Below are 19,600 nucleotides of genomic sequence, written 5' to 3' on the forward strand. Positions count from 1 at the left end.
CATTATCATTTTTATTGTAAACACACAATACCGGAATTCGTGCTTTTAGTTATTTATATAGTGCTATTGTGTTTTATGTAATGAATTTAAACCACTTATTTAAACAAATGGGTGTCATGTTTTAGAAAACCCAAAATATATACTTGTGCAGTAAGTAAAAACTAATCTCAAGTCAACTTTGAAGCACTAAATAATTAAAGCACTGATAGAAATAATGTAAGTTTCTTTCCTCATAAATCAGTTCTAATATCAAATTGGTTAAAATTTTCTACTGAATTGCATACTGTAACCTAATATAATATTAATATGAATGCCAGAAATGTATCCTAATATTAATATCTTCATTATGTCCCAGTTACACTCACAATTTCAAATATCTACCTAATTCTTTGGAGCGAGATACAAGATCGTCAATCACTTTGTCGTAATCAAACGTATATGATCTTTCTATGTATAAAAGAATAAAGTCTTCCAACAAATCTTATCCAAGCGATGAACGCAACCGATTTTTGATCACTTTCATAATCGAGAAAATTCTTTCACATGATACTTGGGTACACGATAGAGTTAGAACATACTTATACGCTTTATACAACGATGGATATATTGGACCATAAAGATTTAATTCGTGAAGCAGGTGCAGTGCACAAACTAGACACACTTTACGCTGTCTTGCAGGTTTGCATTTCCATTCATCTTCCTCCTCACTCACAGTTTCATTATCTTCCTCTTCTTCATTTTCCTCTTTTCCACTACTATGAGCATATTGCTCGCTGCCATGCTCATTTCTTAAAATATCCTGCTTTTTTACATATTGGTGGATTATATTCCCTATAATGACGAGCAAATTGGAACAGTTCCTCTTGAATTTGTTCTCTTTCCACTTTGCAATAATGTGGTAGAGTATTGAGAGCTGAATCAGGTAGTTCTTTTAAAATACTTATCTCATGGAAACGGGTAGGATCCAGCCATGCAATGTTCCTCATGAGGCTGTCATTGCAGATAAACCGAGAATGTAATTGCTCAATTGCAGTATCGAAAATAACATTGAAAACGTTTATCTGAAACACTTTTGATGGAGAATCTAAAATTCTTGCATCATCATGGGAAAGCTCGTCTGCTTGAAGAGTTGTTACTGGTATTCTCTTTGCAAGGAGAGAAGTTTCAACTGCAACATCGTATCCTGCATCCTTCAATTGTCTTTTCAAGTCCTTTGCAAACTCCATAGCTTTAGTTTCAATAGAACAAAACACGTTCCGTTTTTGCTTTAAGTCTGATTGTAACGTACAAATCATTTTTGTAGCCGTTAGATAATCCAAACCAGATTTTTGCAAATACTGCGAAGTAGGTGTACATAGGTGAAAAAGTTGGCTGAAAACAAAAGCCACAAGAATATTTTCAAATTTACACCAGTTCTGAACCAAACACTTGGCTTTAAATGTGACTTCTGCTTGAAAATCGACTTATATTTGCAATCGACCAATATTTGAAGCTGCGTCATGAACCTCTTCCGATCTTGCAAAGGTGTCGAAAAATCATCAAAGACACTCTTTAGAGCTCGATCTTTACTCCACCACCTTGTCAGATTTATGTTTTGTAATCAGCGAAGTAGCTGTCTACCACTTGAGTTTTTTTTTTTTTTTTTTTTTTGCTTAATCCACACTTGCATTCTTTTATATGAATCGCAGATGAAAGTAACTGTCATTTGAAGTAACCTAAGAAAGTCTTTTGCGACTTTGCAACATTCTGTTGCATTTATCATTACCAAATTTAGAACATGCGCGAGACAATGCACATACTGAACATTCGGATTAAGTTTTTTGAGTTGTGCTTGGACACCGTTATACTGGCCACTCATGTTAGCTGCACCATCAAAAGAACAGCCTACAATATGCGACGTTGACAGTTTCAACTTACTAAGTTCATCCTCAATCTGTTTGTAAAGACCCAGTCCAGTAGCTTTATCGACAGGAATTAGTTTCAGAAGTTTCACTCTTACTTTACCATGGAGCACATACCGAACACACAATACTAACTGTTCAATAACAGTAATGTCCTGGGCACAGTCAACTTCAACACTAAATGCACCAGCCTGCTTTATTTCGTTAACACTATTAGTTTGAATCTGAAGAACAAGATAGGTTACTAACTTCTTGACAAATATCTTCGACAAAAAAGTTACTAATGAGCCTCTTACTTGTGAAATTCCTTCACCACACTTGTCTTGGCGCAATCTTCTGTTTTAACTCTTCATAAGCGCCTCTGAAACATGGTTCTTTAAAATATCATCATACTTGCATACCAATAAAACCAATTCTAAGAAATTTTCATGATTAACTTTTTTGTTGTTGAAATCAGCGGCTGCTTCTTCGCGCTTCCCTCGAAAAGCTAATCCTTGTCGTCCAAGAAAAACAACTATATCCAATATACGTTTCAAATAGGGATGCGCACGAGTCGAGTCGAGTCGAGATTTAAGCCCGTCTCGAGAAAATGTTGTCTCGACTCGTGTCTCGACTCGAAAATATGTGGGAAACATGGTCGTCTTGAAGGGGTGTGCGTAGTCTGCAAGCAGTGTGGGATACGCCTCGGCCGTCATGGTGCCTTGCTCGGGCTCCACTAGACTCATGGATGCTCACGTGAATGTTCCCAGCCGCAGCCAGCTTGTCTCCGTCCCGCAGTACAGGTGTCAAGGAGCTGTTCCCTTGGAATACAACGGATTTGCACCGTCCCATCGTCATGATGAAGAAGTTATCGGGATTCATCAGACAATGCAACGCTCTGCCACTATGCCAAGGTCCAGTGGTGATGGTCATGTGTTCCTTTCAGTCGTAGTTGCCGATATCGTGGTGTTAACATTCGCACATGAATGGGTCGTTGGCTGCGGAGGCCCATTGTTAGGAGTGTTCGGTGCTCTGTGTGTTCAGACTAGTGTTGTGAAGGCCTGGGAAAAAAGGGAAACTTTGAGTAAAAAAACAGTTTTTTATGGTTTTCCCAAACTAGGAAGAAAACGGAAAATTTGGGTAAAATTGAAATTTTCGAATATTTTATTATATTATGCTTTCAAAATTAAAACTATTTTCTACTTACTAGTTTAGAGTTAAGATGATTGAGTACTTATGTTTCTTGTATTAGAATAGGGAAATTTTGTGCACAACTCATCCAAACACTTCAAAGTTAGCACCGTGATAGAACGGAGTTATGGGTACAAAAGAAACTAAAATATAATCCTAGCTTAATTAGAATAGACGAATTAAAATTATCTTGAGCAATCTTATGAAGTTCCCCCCCTTGATGGCAAGGAAGTGTTAAAATAACGGGGCCAGAATCATTTTAGTTAATACGTTAAATCAAACATGTATTTTATAGAGATGTATTCTTTGTTCTATATAAAATTTCCGGGAATTTTGAATCCATTAGAAAAAATCATTTGTTTGGAAATATTAGCAAAGCAGGAAAATATAGTTTAAAAAACCTATTTCTTGGCCTGATGCTAGTCATCTTATTTGCTGTAACCTGTCTGCAGCATATATAGTAGGAAGTCGAAAATCCGAACTAATTGGGACCACAGGTAGTTCGGATTTTCGAAAATGACCAAGAAAATGGCATTTAGACTTACATATACTGTACGATATGTTCTTCTATCGATACAGTGGTTATTCAATACATACAGTAATTACAATACCGCACGAAAGGCTACTTACATTTAATGTTTCTGAAGAACCTGCTCGTACACTAAATTACACTAAATCTTGTAAGTCACATTTAAAATTTATAGAAAATTAAAAAAATAAAAATATGTATGACGAACAATTACGTATGAATGAACTTTTGTAAAAACACTGACTTAACACAACGTCGACGGACACACTATTGTTTGTTTATCGCTAGCGTTATATTAAGACAAAATGTAAAAAGCTTCTAGGGACCGCGTTCGGATTTTTGACGTTCGGATTATCGACGTCCTACTGTATATACAATGTATTTCGCTAACGGAAAAATACTTAAAGAAACAGGTTTTAATTTTACTTTTTTAGTTTTCGGATTTCTGGTAAAATCTTCCCTGTATATTATTTGTATATTTTTCGAATAACTCAAAAAGAGATATGATCTTATTTACACATACACACATATAACGCAGAAGTGAGTAAATTTGATCACCGAGAAATATATTAAAGGGTTGAATATGTGAAACTTTCCGTTCGTTATTATTACAGACTAGCCTAATAGCTTGCACGGAAAGAATACGTTTCATTTTGGACATAAAGGGCACCAAAACTGTCACCAATGAACTTACCGAGCCCCAAGAGTATGAACTCGACACTAATGTCGGTAATTTTCAATGACCTTTACCTGTTCCCGTCCCCTCTTAAGAGTGCTAATGGGACTGAATTTGTGGATTTAAACGGCATGTTCTGTTCATCTCAGGGACCCCGAAAAGTATATATTCGACCGGCATTTTCGATCATGTATATATCTTTCTCCCTCTCTCTCTCTCTCCATATATATATATATATATATATATATATATATATATATATAATAAAGATGGCGGTACGCTAGACCTCACGTTCACAATGGTTAAAAAGTTGGCAAGTTAGTTGCATACTTTTCAGGGTACTACTATTACTTATAATAATAATAATAATAATAACTAACTAACTAACTAACTCTATGGCCTATGGAACCCGAAGGCTCAATGCCGCGTTCACAAAAGCTCTCCACTGACTTCTGTTCTTAGCTAACTGCATCCAGTTTCTACTTTGGATTCCAATCTCTGCAAGATCCATCTTAATATTGTCCTCCCATCTGCGCCTAGGTCTTCCTAATGGTCGTTTTCCGATCGGTCTTCCAGTCAAGACTTTGAAAGCGTTTCTACTTTCTTCCATTCTAGCTACATGGCCCGCCCACCTAAGCCTCCTAGACTTGACGACCCTAACAATGTTGGGTAAACCGTATAAATTATGTAGTTCCTCGTTATGAAGTTTCCGCTATTCCCCATTCCCGTTCCTCTTGGGTCCGAATATTCGTCTCAGGATCTTGTTCTCAAATACTTTCAGTCTATGTTCTTCCCTCAGAGTAAGTGACCATGTTTTGCAGCCATACAAAACAACAGGCATGATTATCATTTTGTATATTTTAAGCTTCAAATTCTTCGACAGAATTCGCGACGACAAGAGATTTTGAACCGAATAGTAACACGAATTCCCTGCTTTTAGTCGACATTTAATTTCTTCGTGCATATGATTTTCCTCTGTTAATATTGATCCTAGATATTTCAAACTATTCACTTTATCAAAAGTATTATTTAATATTTTAACGCATCTATAATTTGCTGTATTACGGTCCCGACGCACCTCCATGTATTTAGTTTTCTCTGCATTTACTTTTAAACCCATGCCCCTGCAAGCGTTTAATAAGATCTCTGCATTTCTTTCTATTGTTATCCCAACATCCCCTACTAAATTTACATCAGCATATGCCATAACCTGGAGCAAACCGTTCAACTCTATGCCCTGGCTGCTATCTTTGATTTTCCTTATAGCGTATTCCAGAACAAAGTTAAATAATAATGGCGACAACGCATCTCCTTGTTTCAGGCCATTTTCGACGTGAAAGCTCGTGGACAAAAATTTTCCTACCCGGACTTTACTTTGGGATTCATTTAAACATATTTTAATTAATCTAATTATCTTTCTCGGTATTCCAAGTTCTGTAAGAACATTGTATAATGTTTCTCTCCTAACCGAGTCGTACGCCTTTCTAAAATCAATAAATAGTTGATGCACCGGGGTATTGTATTCCCACTTTTTTCGAGTATTTGTCGAATGGTAAATAGTTGATTGATTTCCTCTAAATCCGCACTGATAATCTCCAATAATTTCATCTGCGTATGGGGTCAGTCTTGCTAATAGAATATTTGAAAGGATTTTATAGGATGTTGACAGAAGAGAAATGAATCGATAATTATTACAGTCAGTTTTGTCGCCTCTCTTGTGAATTGGAACAATGATTGATTCTTTCCACTCTTGTGGCAATTTTTCCTTGTTTCAGATAAGGAGAATGAGTTTGTGTATCTTGTTCCACAATTTTTCGCCTCCAGCTAAAATTAACTCAGCCGGAATTTCATCAACACCCGGAGATTTGTGTTATTTAATTTCTTTATAGCGGTTTCTACTTCTATTCGTTTGGGTTCTGGAATATACGGTTCTGCGGTGTGTATCTCCTTTTATCCACGCACACTAGTTTTTGGTTGCGTGTTAAGCAAATCGTCAAAAGAAATCTTTCCATCTATTTAAGATGCTATCCGTGTCAGTGAGAACTGTACCGTCAGATTTCTTTAATATATAAGCACGAGGTTGATAGCCTTTCTTAAATTCATTGGTTCCCTTATACATGTCCCGGACGTTTTTATTTTTACTACTACTACTACTACTACTACTAGTAATAATAATAATAATAATAATAATAATAATAATAATAATAATAATAATAATAATAATAATAATAATAATAATAATAATGAGCACAATTAGCTCCCAATGTTCAGACTTCAAACCCTACACTTTTGAGTAGAACAGCATTTTCATAAAAGATAATTGAAATATAAGCATGTACGCAGGATTTTTTTCGGAAGGAAAAGTGAAATGAAATCTTTAAGTTTTATATCCCAGGGTTATGCTGGTTAGGCCAAAGGAGACGGTGATAATGAGAAATGAACGAAATGGTGGAATGAAGATGAAGTTTTCACACTATTAATGTAAAATTTGGCACTCTTATTGAGAAATATCTGAATTTTTTTGAATTTCTAAAGGAAATTGGGAAAAATTGCTGCTTATTCCCCCTTTTGGGGGTGTAAACACAAAAGTTCCTTTTCCTTATAGGAGATTCAATGTTAAATTTTGGAAGCAGTTTTCTCCAATAACACTGTTTGACAAAATTCAACTTCAAAAAAATTTTATTATTCGTAAAGATTTTGTGGCAAATGAGTTGTATTTGTTACAAAATGCAAAAACACTCACTCACAAAGCTAGTAAAGCAGTCTCAAACATTATTTTGGGAAGGCCCCCTTTTGGGGTGCAAGGGGCGTAAAAAGATGGTGGGTGATGTGTTACCAAAATCCCAAAATTTATTTTCGGAGTGCCAGTAACCGTCAGATTAATCACGAATGGCACAGAATTAAAGCTTGTATGCTCCTTACATGTAAGAGTAACTGATAATGGGGCTAATCACCATAAATATCCTTAGTAGGGACATACGAGAAGAAGGTATTTTTCGTTAATTAATGTGAAATTTTTCGTCATTGTAGCGAAAGAGTATGCGTTTTTGAAATCTGGAATGCCATTTTGGTAACGCACCGCCTTAAGGGGGTACAGGGGGCAAAGCATTAGATGATGGATCTTTATAAAAATTCAAAATTTTGTTCCGGAAATGCCAGTGAGCGTCAGATTTTTCACTAATGTCACAGAATTAATATTCTAATGCTCCTTGGATGTGCCAGTGACTTATGTGGGGCTATAGCCCTCTTTCAAAAATAAGAAAATCACCATAAATATTCTTAGTAGGGACATACGAGAAGAAGGTATTTTTTGTTAATTAATGTGAAATTTTTCGTCATTGTAACGAAAGAGTATGTGTTTTTAAATTCTGGAATGCTATTTTGGTAACGCACCGTCTTAGGGGGGCACAGGGGGCGAAGCATTAGATGATGGATCTTTATAAAAATTCAAAATTTTGTTCCGGAAATGCCAGTGATCGTCAGATTATTTATTAATATCACATAATTAATATTCTAATGCTCCTTGCATGTGCCAGTGAGTTTTATGGGGCTATAACCCGCTTTCAAAATTTAAAAAGTCACCATAAATATCCCTAGTAGAGACATACGAGAAAAATGTATTATTTGTCAATTAATGTGAAATTTGGCGTCGTCGTAGGAAAAAAGCACGCGTTTTTCATATCTGGAACGTTATTTTGGTAACCACCGCCTTAGGGGGGGATAAGGAGCGAAGCATCTGATGATGGATTTTTATAAAAATTCAACATTTTGTTCGGGAAATGCCAGTGCGCGTCAGATTATTCACAAATGTCACAGAATTAATATTCTAATGTTCCTTGCATGGTCAGTGACTTATATGGGGCTATAGGCCCCTTTCAAAAATTAAAAAAAAAAATCATCATAAATATCCTTAGTGTGAAACTCGGCGTCGGGTTAACAAAAAGTTATGCATTTATCAAATCTGGAATATTATTTTGGTAGTGTACTGCCTTAAGGGGGGCACAGGGGGTGAAGTATAACCAATGGATCTTTATAAAAATTTCAATTTTTTTTTTCAGAAAATACAGTGTGTCATATTGATCACAAATAATTCAAAATTAATATTCCGATGCTCCTTGCATGTGCCAGTGACTGATATTGGGCTACAGCCACCCTTCCAAAAATCACATAATTTAGGGTAAATATCCTTAGGTGGGACGTACGGAAAGGAGGTAAATATGCTTTACAATTATTGTGCAATCTGTCATTATTGTAGAAGAATGTTTTGATTTTTTTAGAAAAAAATCGAATCTAGTGTAAATGAATATCGTCTGTCAGTGTAACAGATTAAGGATATAGTTTCGTTTCTTTGGCATCACTGGAATAAATTCAAAGAATTTTGCGTTTTTAAAAACCAAATTGGACTCTTCTTATAGCATAAAATCACACATAAAGTCACCAGCATATTTTCGGCACACTTAAGCAAACCAGCTCGAAATAGAACGCAAAATGACAATGGAAAATGCCGCAAGTACCACGAACGAAAAAATCCTAATGAGAAATAATATTTTAAAAATTAAGATATTGTTTTCTTTATTCATAGAAAAAGCATATCTTTTTCCAATTTCTTCCACAATAACTGTGTGATCCCACTTTCCACGCAGTAGCCCACTCGTATACTGCACATGTAAGCATGTCAGGAAATCGTATACTATGGACACATGGTTGTAGTAAAAAAAATGTCTCGCGAGGAATAAGGATTAGGTTGAGTCAGGATATACCATAAACCCAAGAAAACATATTATCCCTTTCTAAAAACAACACTTTTCTTTTGGCTCATTTGTCATTAACTAAACTGCTTAAAGATTCCATTAATCTAAGTGTAAGACAGATAAAATGAACTTACTTTTATTCAGAATACCCTCGTGAACGTGCAAGACATGAATGAATTAATGCGATTTACTAGAGCCACTGTGAACACCTTCTCCACGCTCTGGACAATTCTTTGCTTTATGTTGCCCAATAAGGAAGAATTGTCGTAATAAAATTCCAGACGCGTGCACCATCATAGGTACAAGCGAAAGAGTGTTATTGTATTTTCTAACTAAAAATGCAAATTTACCCATGTGACACTCCCATTATGCAAAAGAAATTCTAAGTCCACGCCCCTAAAAGAAATCCACACATGGGTATTATCTTATTGTCACAAACATTTTTTTCTAAAATAATGCCAAATGTCACATTTTAAAAACTGCTTCTGCCAGTAGATCTTTGCGTAAGAATACTCATATTGAATTTATGATGCTTTTCAAAGATAGCTGTAGTAACATAACTGTAACTGTACCAGTAACTGTAGTCACTAGTACATAAAAGCAGTATAGAGTATTAATTCTGTGCATCTTGCAACTAATTTGACACTCATGAGCACTCCCAAAATAAAATTTGGAATGTCTATCAGTTCTCCCCTTATAGTTCCCAAAGGTACCAAATTACCCTCCGTGCCCTGTTCCTCCTATTGTCAAAATATTCCAGATTTTTACTATCACAACGCCTAATTTCACATTAATTGACAAAATATAGCTTCTTCCGTATGTCGCTACTAAGGATATTTATAATAAAAATTTAATGTAATTGTTGAAAGGAGGTCTGTAGCTCAATATCAGTCAGTGGCACATGCAAGGAGCATCGGAATATTGATTTGCATTATTTGTGATCAATCTGACATACACTGGATTTTCCAACATACATTTTGAAATTTTTATAAAGATCCAATAGGTTATGCTTCACCCCCTGTGTCCCATAATGCGGTACATTACCAAAATAATATTCCAGATTTGGTAAACGCATAACTTTTTGCTAACCCGACGCCGAGTTTCACATTGAGAAAAAAATCATTCTTCCCGTATGTCAATATTTAGGATATTTATGGTGATTTTCTTTAATTTTTGAAAGGAGGCTATAGCCCCATATAAGTCACTGGCACATGAGAGGAGCATTAGAATATTAATTCTGTGACATTTGTGAATAATCTGAATCACACTGGTATTTTCCGAACAAAATTTTGAATTTATATGAAGATCAATCATCTAATGCTTCGCCCCCTGTGCCCTCCTAAGGCAGTGGCTACCAAAATAACATTCCAGATATGAAAAACGCATACTTTTTTACTACAACGACACCAAATTTCACATGAAATGACAAAGTACCTTCTTCTCGTATGTCCCTACTAAGAATATTTATGGTGATTTTCTTATTTTTGAAAGAGGGCTATAGCCCCACATAAGTCACTGGCACATGCAAGGAGCATTAGAATATTAATTCTGTGACATTAGTGAAAAATCTGACGCTCACTGGCATTTTCGGAACAAAATTTTGAACTTTTATAAAGATCCATCATCTAATGCTTTGCCCCCTGTACCCCCTTAAGGCGGTGCGTTACCAAAATGGCATTCCAGATTTCAAAAACGCATACTCTTTCGCTACAATGACGAAAAATTTCACATTAATTAACAAAAAATGCCTTCTTCTCGTGTGTCCCTACTAAGGATATTTATGGTGATTAGCCCCATTATCAGTTACTCTTACATGTAAGGAGCATACAAGCATTAATTCTGTGCCATTCGTGATTAATCTGACGGTTACTGGCACTCCGAAAATAAATTTTGGGATTTTGGTAACACATCACCCACCATCTTTTTAAGCCCCTTGCACCCCAAAAGGGGACCTTCCCAAAATAATGTTTGAGACTGCTTTACTAGCTTTGTGAGTGAGTGTTTTTGCATTTTATAACAAATACAACTCATTTGCCACAAAATCTTTACGAATAATTATTGGAGAAAACTGCTTCCAAAATTTAACATTGAATCTCCCATAAGGATAATGAAATTTTGTGTTTACACCCCCAAACGGGGAGCTGGACAGCAATTTTCTCTAATTTCCTTTATAAATTCGAAAAATTCAGATATTTCTCAATAAGAGCGCAAAATTTTACATTAATAGTATGAAAACTTCACCTTCTCCCAGTGCTGTAGAAAATTACACGAATTATGGAACAGTCTGTATATATATGGCGGAAAATGGCGGACAAAAAGTATACCACCGTGTAAGGGACATCAAAACAAGAAGAAATGTACTCTTAACTTTGGTCAAATCCTACTAGTTTCGGAGATATAAGGCGCCGAAGCCGTGTGAAAAAGAACTTTGGACGCCCATAGTTCTGCCACTATGAGTGATAGAGTGGATGTTCTTGGTCTCTTGTAACAAGTTGAATAAGGTCTATTCAAAATGCTATATTTCATAATTGTGCACTAACACATAATGGAGATACGAACGGAAGCGGTATGTAACCACAAAGGCCTTTGTGAGCAAATGCCGCTACCATTAAGATCTCCGTTATGCGTCAGTGCACAACTATGAAATATAGCAATTTGAATAGACCTTATTCAAACTTGTTACAAGAGACAAAGAACATCCACTCTATCACTCATAGTAGAGGAGCTATGGGGGGTCCAAAGTTCATTATCCCACGGCTTCGGCGCCTTATATCTCCGAAACTAGTAGGATTTGACCATCGGCGCAAATCTGTCTTCAACATTGGGGAAGGGGGGGGGGGGGTAAGAGGAGTTGATAAGCGAAACTGGTGATATCCACACAAACTTGCGCCGATATCAACATGACGGGACTTTAGTTATTATAACAAAGGAAAAATTATATCGTTTAGTTATTATTAAAAGAAGGAAATGTTTGAATTAAAGAAAATGAGAACGGGGGAATAATTAGGCCGGGAAATTATGTAGGCCAAGATCATGCTTCCTGTTTCTTGTATGAATAGAATAAAGAGTTAGATTCATTCCTAAATTTTTGTATCATATCATATAGGATTTATCGGTCTGCAATTCTTACCATTATAACTTCAATTTATGCATAAATTAAAATATATTTATTTCTCAAACTCATGTGGGCAATTTCCCACTTCCTTTCCTGTGTTGGGCATAGCCCCTCGAAACCAAATCCTAAATACGCCATTGGTTTTCTTCAACATTGGGATTCGTGCAGATTTGAGGCTTATTCTAGGGAAGGGAGATGAAACTCACATTACGGTAGATGCATCTGATTTCTGAGGTGAACCTGTTCTAGAGTGTATTATATATTAGGCAATGTAGATGAAGTAGTAGTACACATCAGTATTACAAATCACTGCCGTGAACACATTCTGAAATCTGAATACATGCATATTTATAATTAGTATGTTTCTAATTAGGCATCCACAAAGATCGACGTTAAAATTGTTTTATAATAACATAATAATATAAATAATGACTTGTCCAAAACTATGAAGATAGAATATCAATTATGTATGCCTATGACACAACAATACTCTTATTTGAGCAAAATGATGATAATCTCAATAGCATTACAGGAGTCGTTATAGAAATCTGACGCATGTCATATACTCTTTAGTTAACAGATGTAACCTTAAGATTATGGAGAAAAATATTCCAGCAATTAAATTCTTTTCTTTGCTTACGAAGCACCCTCTCTCAAAAGAAAAATTGGAACACGCGGAAATACGTAGGAACAAACCATGGTTCGACCAGGAATGCATTAAACTAACAGAGAAGAGAAAACAGGCAAAATTACGTTGGCTACAAAATCCGAATGAAATAACTACACAAAATTTCGTAGACATCAGGTGGGAAACTTCCAAAATTTTTAAAACAAAGAACCGCAATTTTTTGAGAGTTAAAATTAAGGAACTTGAAGATAATAATAAAAATAAAAACATTCGGGACATGTATAAAGGGATCAACGAATTTAAGAAAGGCTACCAAACTCGTGCCTATATTAAAGAAAACTGACGGAACAGTTCTCACTAATACAGATAGCATTTTAAATAGATGGAAAGATTTCTTTGACGATTTGCTTAACACGCAGCCAAAAACTAATGTGCATGGAGAAAGGGAGATACGTACACACCGCAGAACCGTATATTCCAGAACCCAAACGAATAGAAGTAGAAATCGCTATAAAGAAATAATTAAAGAAACACAAATCTCCGGCTGTAGACGAAATTCCGGCTGAGCTAATTTTAGCTGGAAAGGGAAAATTGTGGAATAAGATACACAAACTCATCCTCCTTATCTGGAACAAGGAAGAATTGCAACAAGAGTGGAAAGAATCAATCATTGCTCCAATCCACAAGCAAGGCGGCAAAACTGACTGTAATAATTATCGAGGCATCTCTTTTCTGCCAACATCCCATAAAATCCTTTAATCATTCTATTAGCAAGATTGACCCCATAAGCAGATGAAATGGGGATTATCAGAACGGATTTAGACGAAATCATTCAACTATCGACCAAATATTTACCATTCGCCAAGTACTCGAAAAGAAGTGGGAATAAAATACCCCGGTACATCAACTATTTATTGATTGTACAAAGGCTTACGACTCGGTTAGGAGAGAAACATTATACAACGTTCTTAAAGAATTTTGGAATACCGTAAAAGCTAATTAGATTAATTAAGGAATGTTTAAATGAATCCCAAAGTAAAGTCCGAGCAGGAAAAGTTTTGTCCACGAGCTTTCACGCCGAGAATGGCCTGAAACAAGGAGATGCGTTGTCGCCATTATTATTCAATTTTGTCCTGGAATACGCTATAAGGAAAATCAAAGATAACAACCAGGGCCTACAGTTGAACGGTGTTCACCAGGTTATGTCGTACGTTGATGATGTAAATTTAATAGGGGATGATAGAAGAACATTAGAAAAAAATGCAGAAGTCTTAATAAACGCTTGCAGGGAAATGGATTTAGAAGTAAATGCATAGAAAACTAAATACATGGAAGTGCGTCGGGACCCCAATACGGCAAATTATGGATGCGTTAAAATATTAAATAATACTTTTGATAAAGTGGATACTTTCAAATAGCAAGGATCAATATTAACAATCGAAAATCATATTCAAGAAGAAATTAAATGTCGACTAAAAACAGGAAATTCCTGTTACTATTCAGTTCAAAATCTCTTGTCATCGCCAATTTTGTCGAGGAATTTGAAGCTTACAATATATAAAACGATAATCATGTCTGTTGTGGTTGTGAAACATGGTCTCTTACTCTGAGGGAAGAACATAGACTGAAAGTATTTGAGAACAAAATCCTGAGACGAATATTGGGACCCAAGAGGAAGGGGAATGGGGAATGGCGGAAACTTCACAACGACGAACTACACATAATTTATACGGATTACCGAACATTGTTAGGGTCATCAATTCTAGGAGCCTTAGGTAGGCAGGTCATGTAGCTAGGATGGAAGAAAGTCTGGACTGGAAGATTGTTTCAAAGTCTGGACTGGAAGACCAATCGGAAAACGACCATTAGGAAGACCAAGGAGCAGATGGGAGGACAATATTAAGATGGGTCTCACAGAAAAAGGAATTCAAAGTAGAAACTGGATCCGGTTGGCTAAAGATAGAAGCCAATGGAGAGCTTTTGTGAACGCGGCATCGAACCTCCGGATTCCATAGGCCATAGAGTTAGTTAGCTTACGAAGCATGAGTAGATACCTAGGTTGATACTACAAATAGATTAAATGCGCATTTACTGAAAAGATGGGTTCTACTGACATTGGGTAGTTTATATACTCTTCATATGTTAGGGTCTAGGGGAGAGGAGGAGATAAGATTTCACAAGAGGTTACGTCACGCATACTCGCATACCTTTATTTTAATTAAAAATGGAAAAGCCAAGAGAAACCAACTTCATCTCACTTTCCTTTGTGGCAGTCGGACACAAATCATCACACTGATCAGCAAAAATCACTTTCAAATCGGATTATTTGGATAGCCTCCAGTTCCAAAGTTGGGGGGGGGGGGGCATGTCCCTTCATTTCCGCGGAATTTGTGCCTGTACCTACCGCTGAGACAACTTTCCAGCATGAGGAGAGGATCATATTCTCCTCGGTATTTTTTTGCAATTTGTGCCCAAGTAGCAGAAGTGGAGTTAATACATATTGATGAGACTACTAAACGCACTACAGCGCGAAGTTCAGTTTGAAAGATGGAAAAGCCAAGAGAAATCAATTTCATCTTATATTCTTTTTGGGCAGTCGAACACAAATCACCACACTTATCCCAAAATGCACTTTTCACGTCAGATTATTGGGGGTGACAGTCCCCCCCAGCTCCCAGATTGGGGGTACATGTCCCCCTCGTCCCCCCTGGGATTTGCGTCAGTGGATTTGACCAAAGTTGAAGAGGACTTTTTCCTTGTTTTTATGTCCCCTACACGGTGGTATACTTTTTGTCCACTATTTTCCAGACACTCTGTATATACAGTATATATTCTAAGGCCTGGGCAGTTGCGCCTGCACAGATCTGACTAAAGCACTCTTCAATATGGACTGGATACATATTTTCTTTTCACGCCCGAAAATCCATATACCTACTTGTGCTGCCATCTACAAGCAGATGTTTAGTTCTCTAAAGTTAGATTTTAATACCATCTTTCGCAGTTGCAAGGATGGTGTAGTGCTAACGTGTGAGAGAGCTATATTAGGGGTCGTAGGTTCGATCTAAGGTGCTTCCTTTCTGTGTTTTTTTCTCTTCTTGAAATTATTGATTGTATTGTTTTTTATCTCCTACTAATGTTTTTTTAATAATATTTCAACAAAACTAGTATTTTAGTGTCATAATATGCCCTTGTACTCAACAATTTGATATCTCCTAGCCTCATAAGCCCGTAAAATTTAGGAAATGTGGTGTTTCTGGCGTGAAAAGAAATGCGGATAGGTTTAGTACGACACAAATGACGTTATGTCTGAACACCAATTTCTGCGTGCCGCTAGGGTCACTTAGGCACTCTGAATACTCCCCACTTTCTCTCTGACAAGCCGGTGTTGCCATGTTCTCACCCTACCCTCCCTCTCCATCCCTCGCTCTTCCTTTTACCCAAACGCCAAAAATTAGAAGGGCAAAAGATTCTGTTCACTCTGGATCATTTGATATTGTGTTTGTAGTGGATACAAAATTTAATTTCAGTTTGTTTTGTAAAGCTGTTTGCAAATTACATGTGTCTGTTAGTATTTAGGATCTGTATGAGTTTTTTGCACGTTAAGTATATATACCGGCTCGTTTAGGTATATATTCTGCTATTCTTTTATTATAATAATGAATTTAAATTCTCGTGCACTTTGATTCCTGAACACAATAATCACTGAAGATAAAATACTACGAAGGACTTACTAACGATACAATGAACTGGGCTTTCTCATCTCATTTTATATCACGACTCTTTTTATCACATCCTCTTGCCTGTCATCCCCATAATTAATTTCCGGTTTCTAATAAGTTTTTCATTATTGCTGCCAATCACTTACATTTGTAAGTTTTATTTTTTTATTTTTATTTATTTATTTTTATTTATTTATTTATTTATTATTATTATTATTTTTTTTTTTTTGCAGATTCTCACCAGTTTCTCCTCCTTTTATTCCAAATGTATTTTTTTTTAACTAATCTTTCCCCAGTAGCACAGTTGATGGGCCGATGTCGATCAACATGGGAATTTTTGGTGGGATCGATGTCGCTGTCGATGACGATCGATGCAGAATGGCAAACATTTTTTCGACATTGGCCAATATCGGCAAATCTATGTCGATCGACATCGGCGTCGATGTTGATCTATGTGGGTCCCATGTGGATTCTTCCAGATCAATGTTGGCCCCACATTAATCCATGTAGCCCCATCTAGATCTGCCTTATATCAACATAATCGATCTTGGTCCCTGGTTGAACAATACCGGCCTATGTGGGATCAATGTCGGCCCATCTAGATCTGCCCCATACCCACATCGTCGTTCGAGCTCCCTAGTTGACCTATGTGGGATCTATGTTGAACCACCCAGATCTTCCCTGAACCCATATCTTCGTTCTAGCTCCCATAGTTGATCGATGTGGATCTATGTGGGATCCATGTCGGCCCATCTAGACCTTCTTTATACCCACATCGTCGTTCTAGCTCCCTGGTTGACCGATGTGGAATCTATGTTGAACCACCCAGATCTTCTCCATACCCACATCGTCGTTCTAGCTCCCATGCTTAATCGATGTAGCTCTATATGTTCCTTGTAAAAAGAACGGAGCTATTCAAATGTATTTGAATCGCCCAGTACTTTTCACAAGGAACATAGAATAGGCGACATTTCTGATCTTCCAGCTTCTATACACAATTGCGAAACGTACGAGCTCAGCCTATTTCTTTTCACACTAAATGATTAAATATGAAAGTTTTATTCAAACCTGAGTGCGGATATGTTCTTTTGTATTGCATGTTGTAGATCTGGGTTGGACCCATATAGAGCTACATCGGTTAACCATGGAAGCTAAAATGACAATGTGGGTATGGGGAAGATCTGGGTGGGAGATCCCACCCACATCGGTAAACCAGATGTGACCATATAATTTTTACAGATTTAACACCAGATGGATATGTCAACATATCAGATTTGAATAGGGCCATGTACTGCATCTCTGGCGCACGCTACATGCTTGTCTACCATTTTGGATTCAAGTTGTTTTTCTAATGAAAATAGAAGAAAATGACATCGGATACATCAGACATTTTTTCAAAATGTCACTGGTGCAAGTAGTTTTGCCGCACTTCTATCTATGGCGGATCCAAGAGGGCGGTCGGACATTTAGCGTGTTTCAGAGATGCAGTATTTAGACTAAACAAAACAGTATATAATAAAAACATTTTCAGATTGAAGTATTCACATTTTTATTTTTTAAAAAAATAATTAAAATAAAATTTACACAAAACATATTCCCTAACTTTTTTTTTTTTTTATCGTGAACTTCACTCATTGCATAGAGGTATATATTGTACAATTGTTTTGCTGTTTCCAACATAACGAATGGAAATAAATACTTTTAAACACGTAACTTATTATCATTAATATAGAAACAACATAAAAAATGAGTGAATCTTCTCTTGCATCAACTTAATAGTTACCAAACGTTGACACTGTCTTCACCATTTTGTTTCATTCCATATGAAGAGTTCGCAGGAAGGACTATGAAGGGCACGTTTTAAAATGCTCAGAAAATTCTTTCTCAGCACCAAAATGTATAATTAAGATGGTGAAAACACGTCGTAATTCGCTCACGTGTACATTCGCGAGTGGACTACGCCCTGTTTTCACCAACTATTTTGCATCTTTTGGTGTGGAGAAAATATTTTTTGAGCATATTCAAAATGTGACCTTCACTGTTCTTAACGCGTACTCTTCATATACATCATTGTTTCCTTCCACTGAAGAAGGAACCAGCTCTTGTTCCGCGACGTGTGGAAACTATTTAGTTTATTCAAAAAAGGGTTCACTGATAAGTGGCTATTTTCCTGACCCTTATGTCAATATATCATATGTATAATAAAATTAAACACGTAAAAATCATATACACTCTACGTCAACAAAAGCCACTGTAAATAAATTTATTTCAAACATTGATTTTTTCCGCTACACATCCCGACTAGGGAAACTAATATATAATTAAAGAAACTATGCAGATAATATTTATCTTTCTACTTAACCTGAAATAATTTAGAGAAAATTTAGGAAGTTCTTTTCTTCTGTAAATTATTAGTTTCCCATAAATTTTAACTTCTCAAAAGTTTTTTTTTTTTTAATCCCACTGTAAAATATCCGTTAATTCGCACACTGGTCTGTAGTGTGGACTCATCCCTTACACTTACACAGACAGCACGGAAGTTCGGAAAGCTCAATATATTCAGTAAAATATGCATGCCACTATAAAGTTTTAATTTGGATAGGTTCTTTGCAGTAAAATACAACATAAAACTTATAAAAATGTATCACTAGGAAATATTTCTGCAAATTAGCGAACTGAAAGTTACTGTGATAAATTAAAAAAAAAAAAAACTATTAATAACGGTTACTTTCATGAAGTTTATAATTCTCTTGTACTTTAACATATTATTGTCTACTATTTTATCTATATTATAAAAGAGAACGTACAAATCCTTTGTTCCCTCATCACGCTAATACGGCTGAACCAATTTCTTTTATTTTTGGGGGGTTATTAGGATTTGGACCCTAGATGGTTTTTATCATATCACTTTAATTTTTAATTACCAGTGTCTTGAGATAATTGACCATTCAAGTGTCCATACGTACAAATCCTTTGTTATTAGTTCATCATAGGTAAAAATAAACGTATTTATATGCAACCCGCATGACCGTGTCACTCGGCGGGTTAACATAAATGACAGGCGCTATAATGTTAACATTTACTGCAATTTGAAAGCGAAAAAGTAAAAAT

At 36.2% G+C, this 19,600-nt stretch overlaps 1 protein-coding gene across 1 annotated transcript; it reads right to left on the reverse strand.

The window, feature by feature from the left end:
• Positions 1-782: 782 nt before the first annotated feature.
• Positions 783-11,636, reverse strand: LOC145665309 (uncharacterized). The gene is made up of 3 exons (XM_081732604.1): positions 11,568-11,636; positions 1,800-2,125; positions 783-1,371 (listed from the first exon to the last, which is right to left on the reverse strand). The coding sequence occupies exons 1-3, from the start codon at positions 11,634-11,636 to the stop codon at positions 783-785; spliced, it is 984 nt and encodes a 327-aa protein (XP_081588730.1).
• Between the last annotated feature and the right edge of the window lie 7,964 nt (positions 11,637-19,600).

Source organism: Thermobia domestica, chromosome 11 (assembly GCF_964235325.1).
Source record: "Thermobia domestica chromosome 11, izTheDome1.hap1.1, whole genome shotgun sequence".
In the NCBI taxonomy this organism is placed as follows: Eukaryota; Metazoa; Arthropoda; class Insecta; order Zygentoma; family Lepismatidae; genus Thermobia; species Thermobia domestica.

What these genes read in the sequence shown, in the direction of transcription:
- LOC145665309 (XM_081732604.1), bottom strand. Translation starts at nt 11,636, where the DNA reads ATGGTAGCGGCATTTGCTCACAAAGGCCTTTGTGGTTACATACCGCTT. An exon ending in CGTTCGTATCTCCATTATGT is followed by an intron (nt 2,126 to 11,567) that starts GTTAGTGCACAA and finishes CTTGTTCTTCAG; the next exon opens with ATTCAAACTAATAGTGTTAA. An exon ending in AAACTTAATCCGAATGTTCA is followed by an intron (nt 1,372 to 1,799) that starts GTATGTGCATTG and finishes TTTTGTTTTCAG; the next exon opens with CCAACTTTTTCACCTATGTA.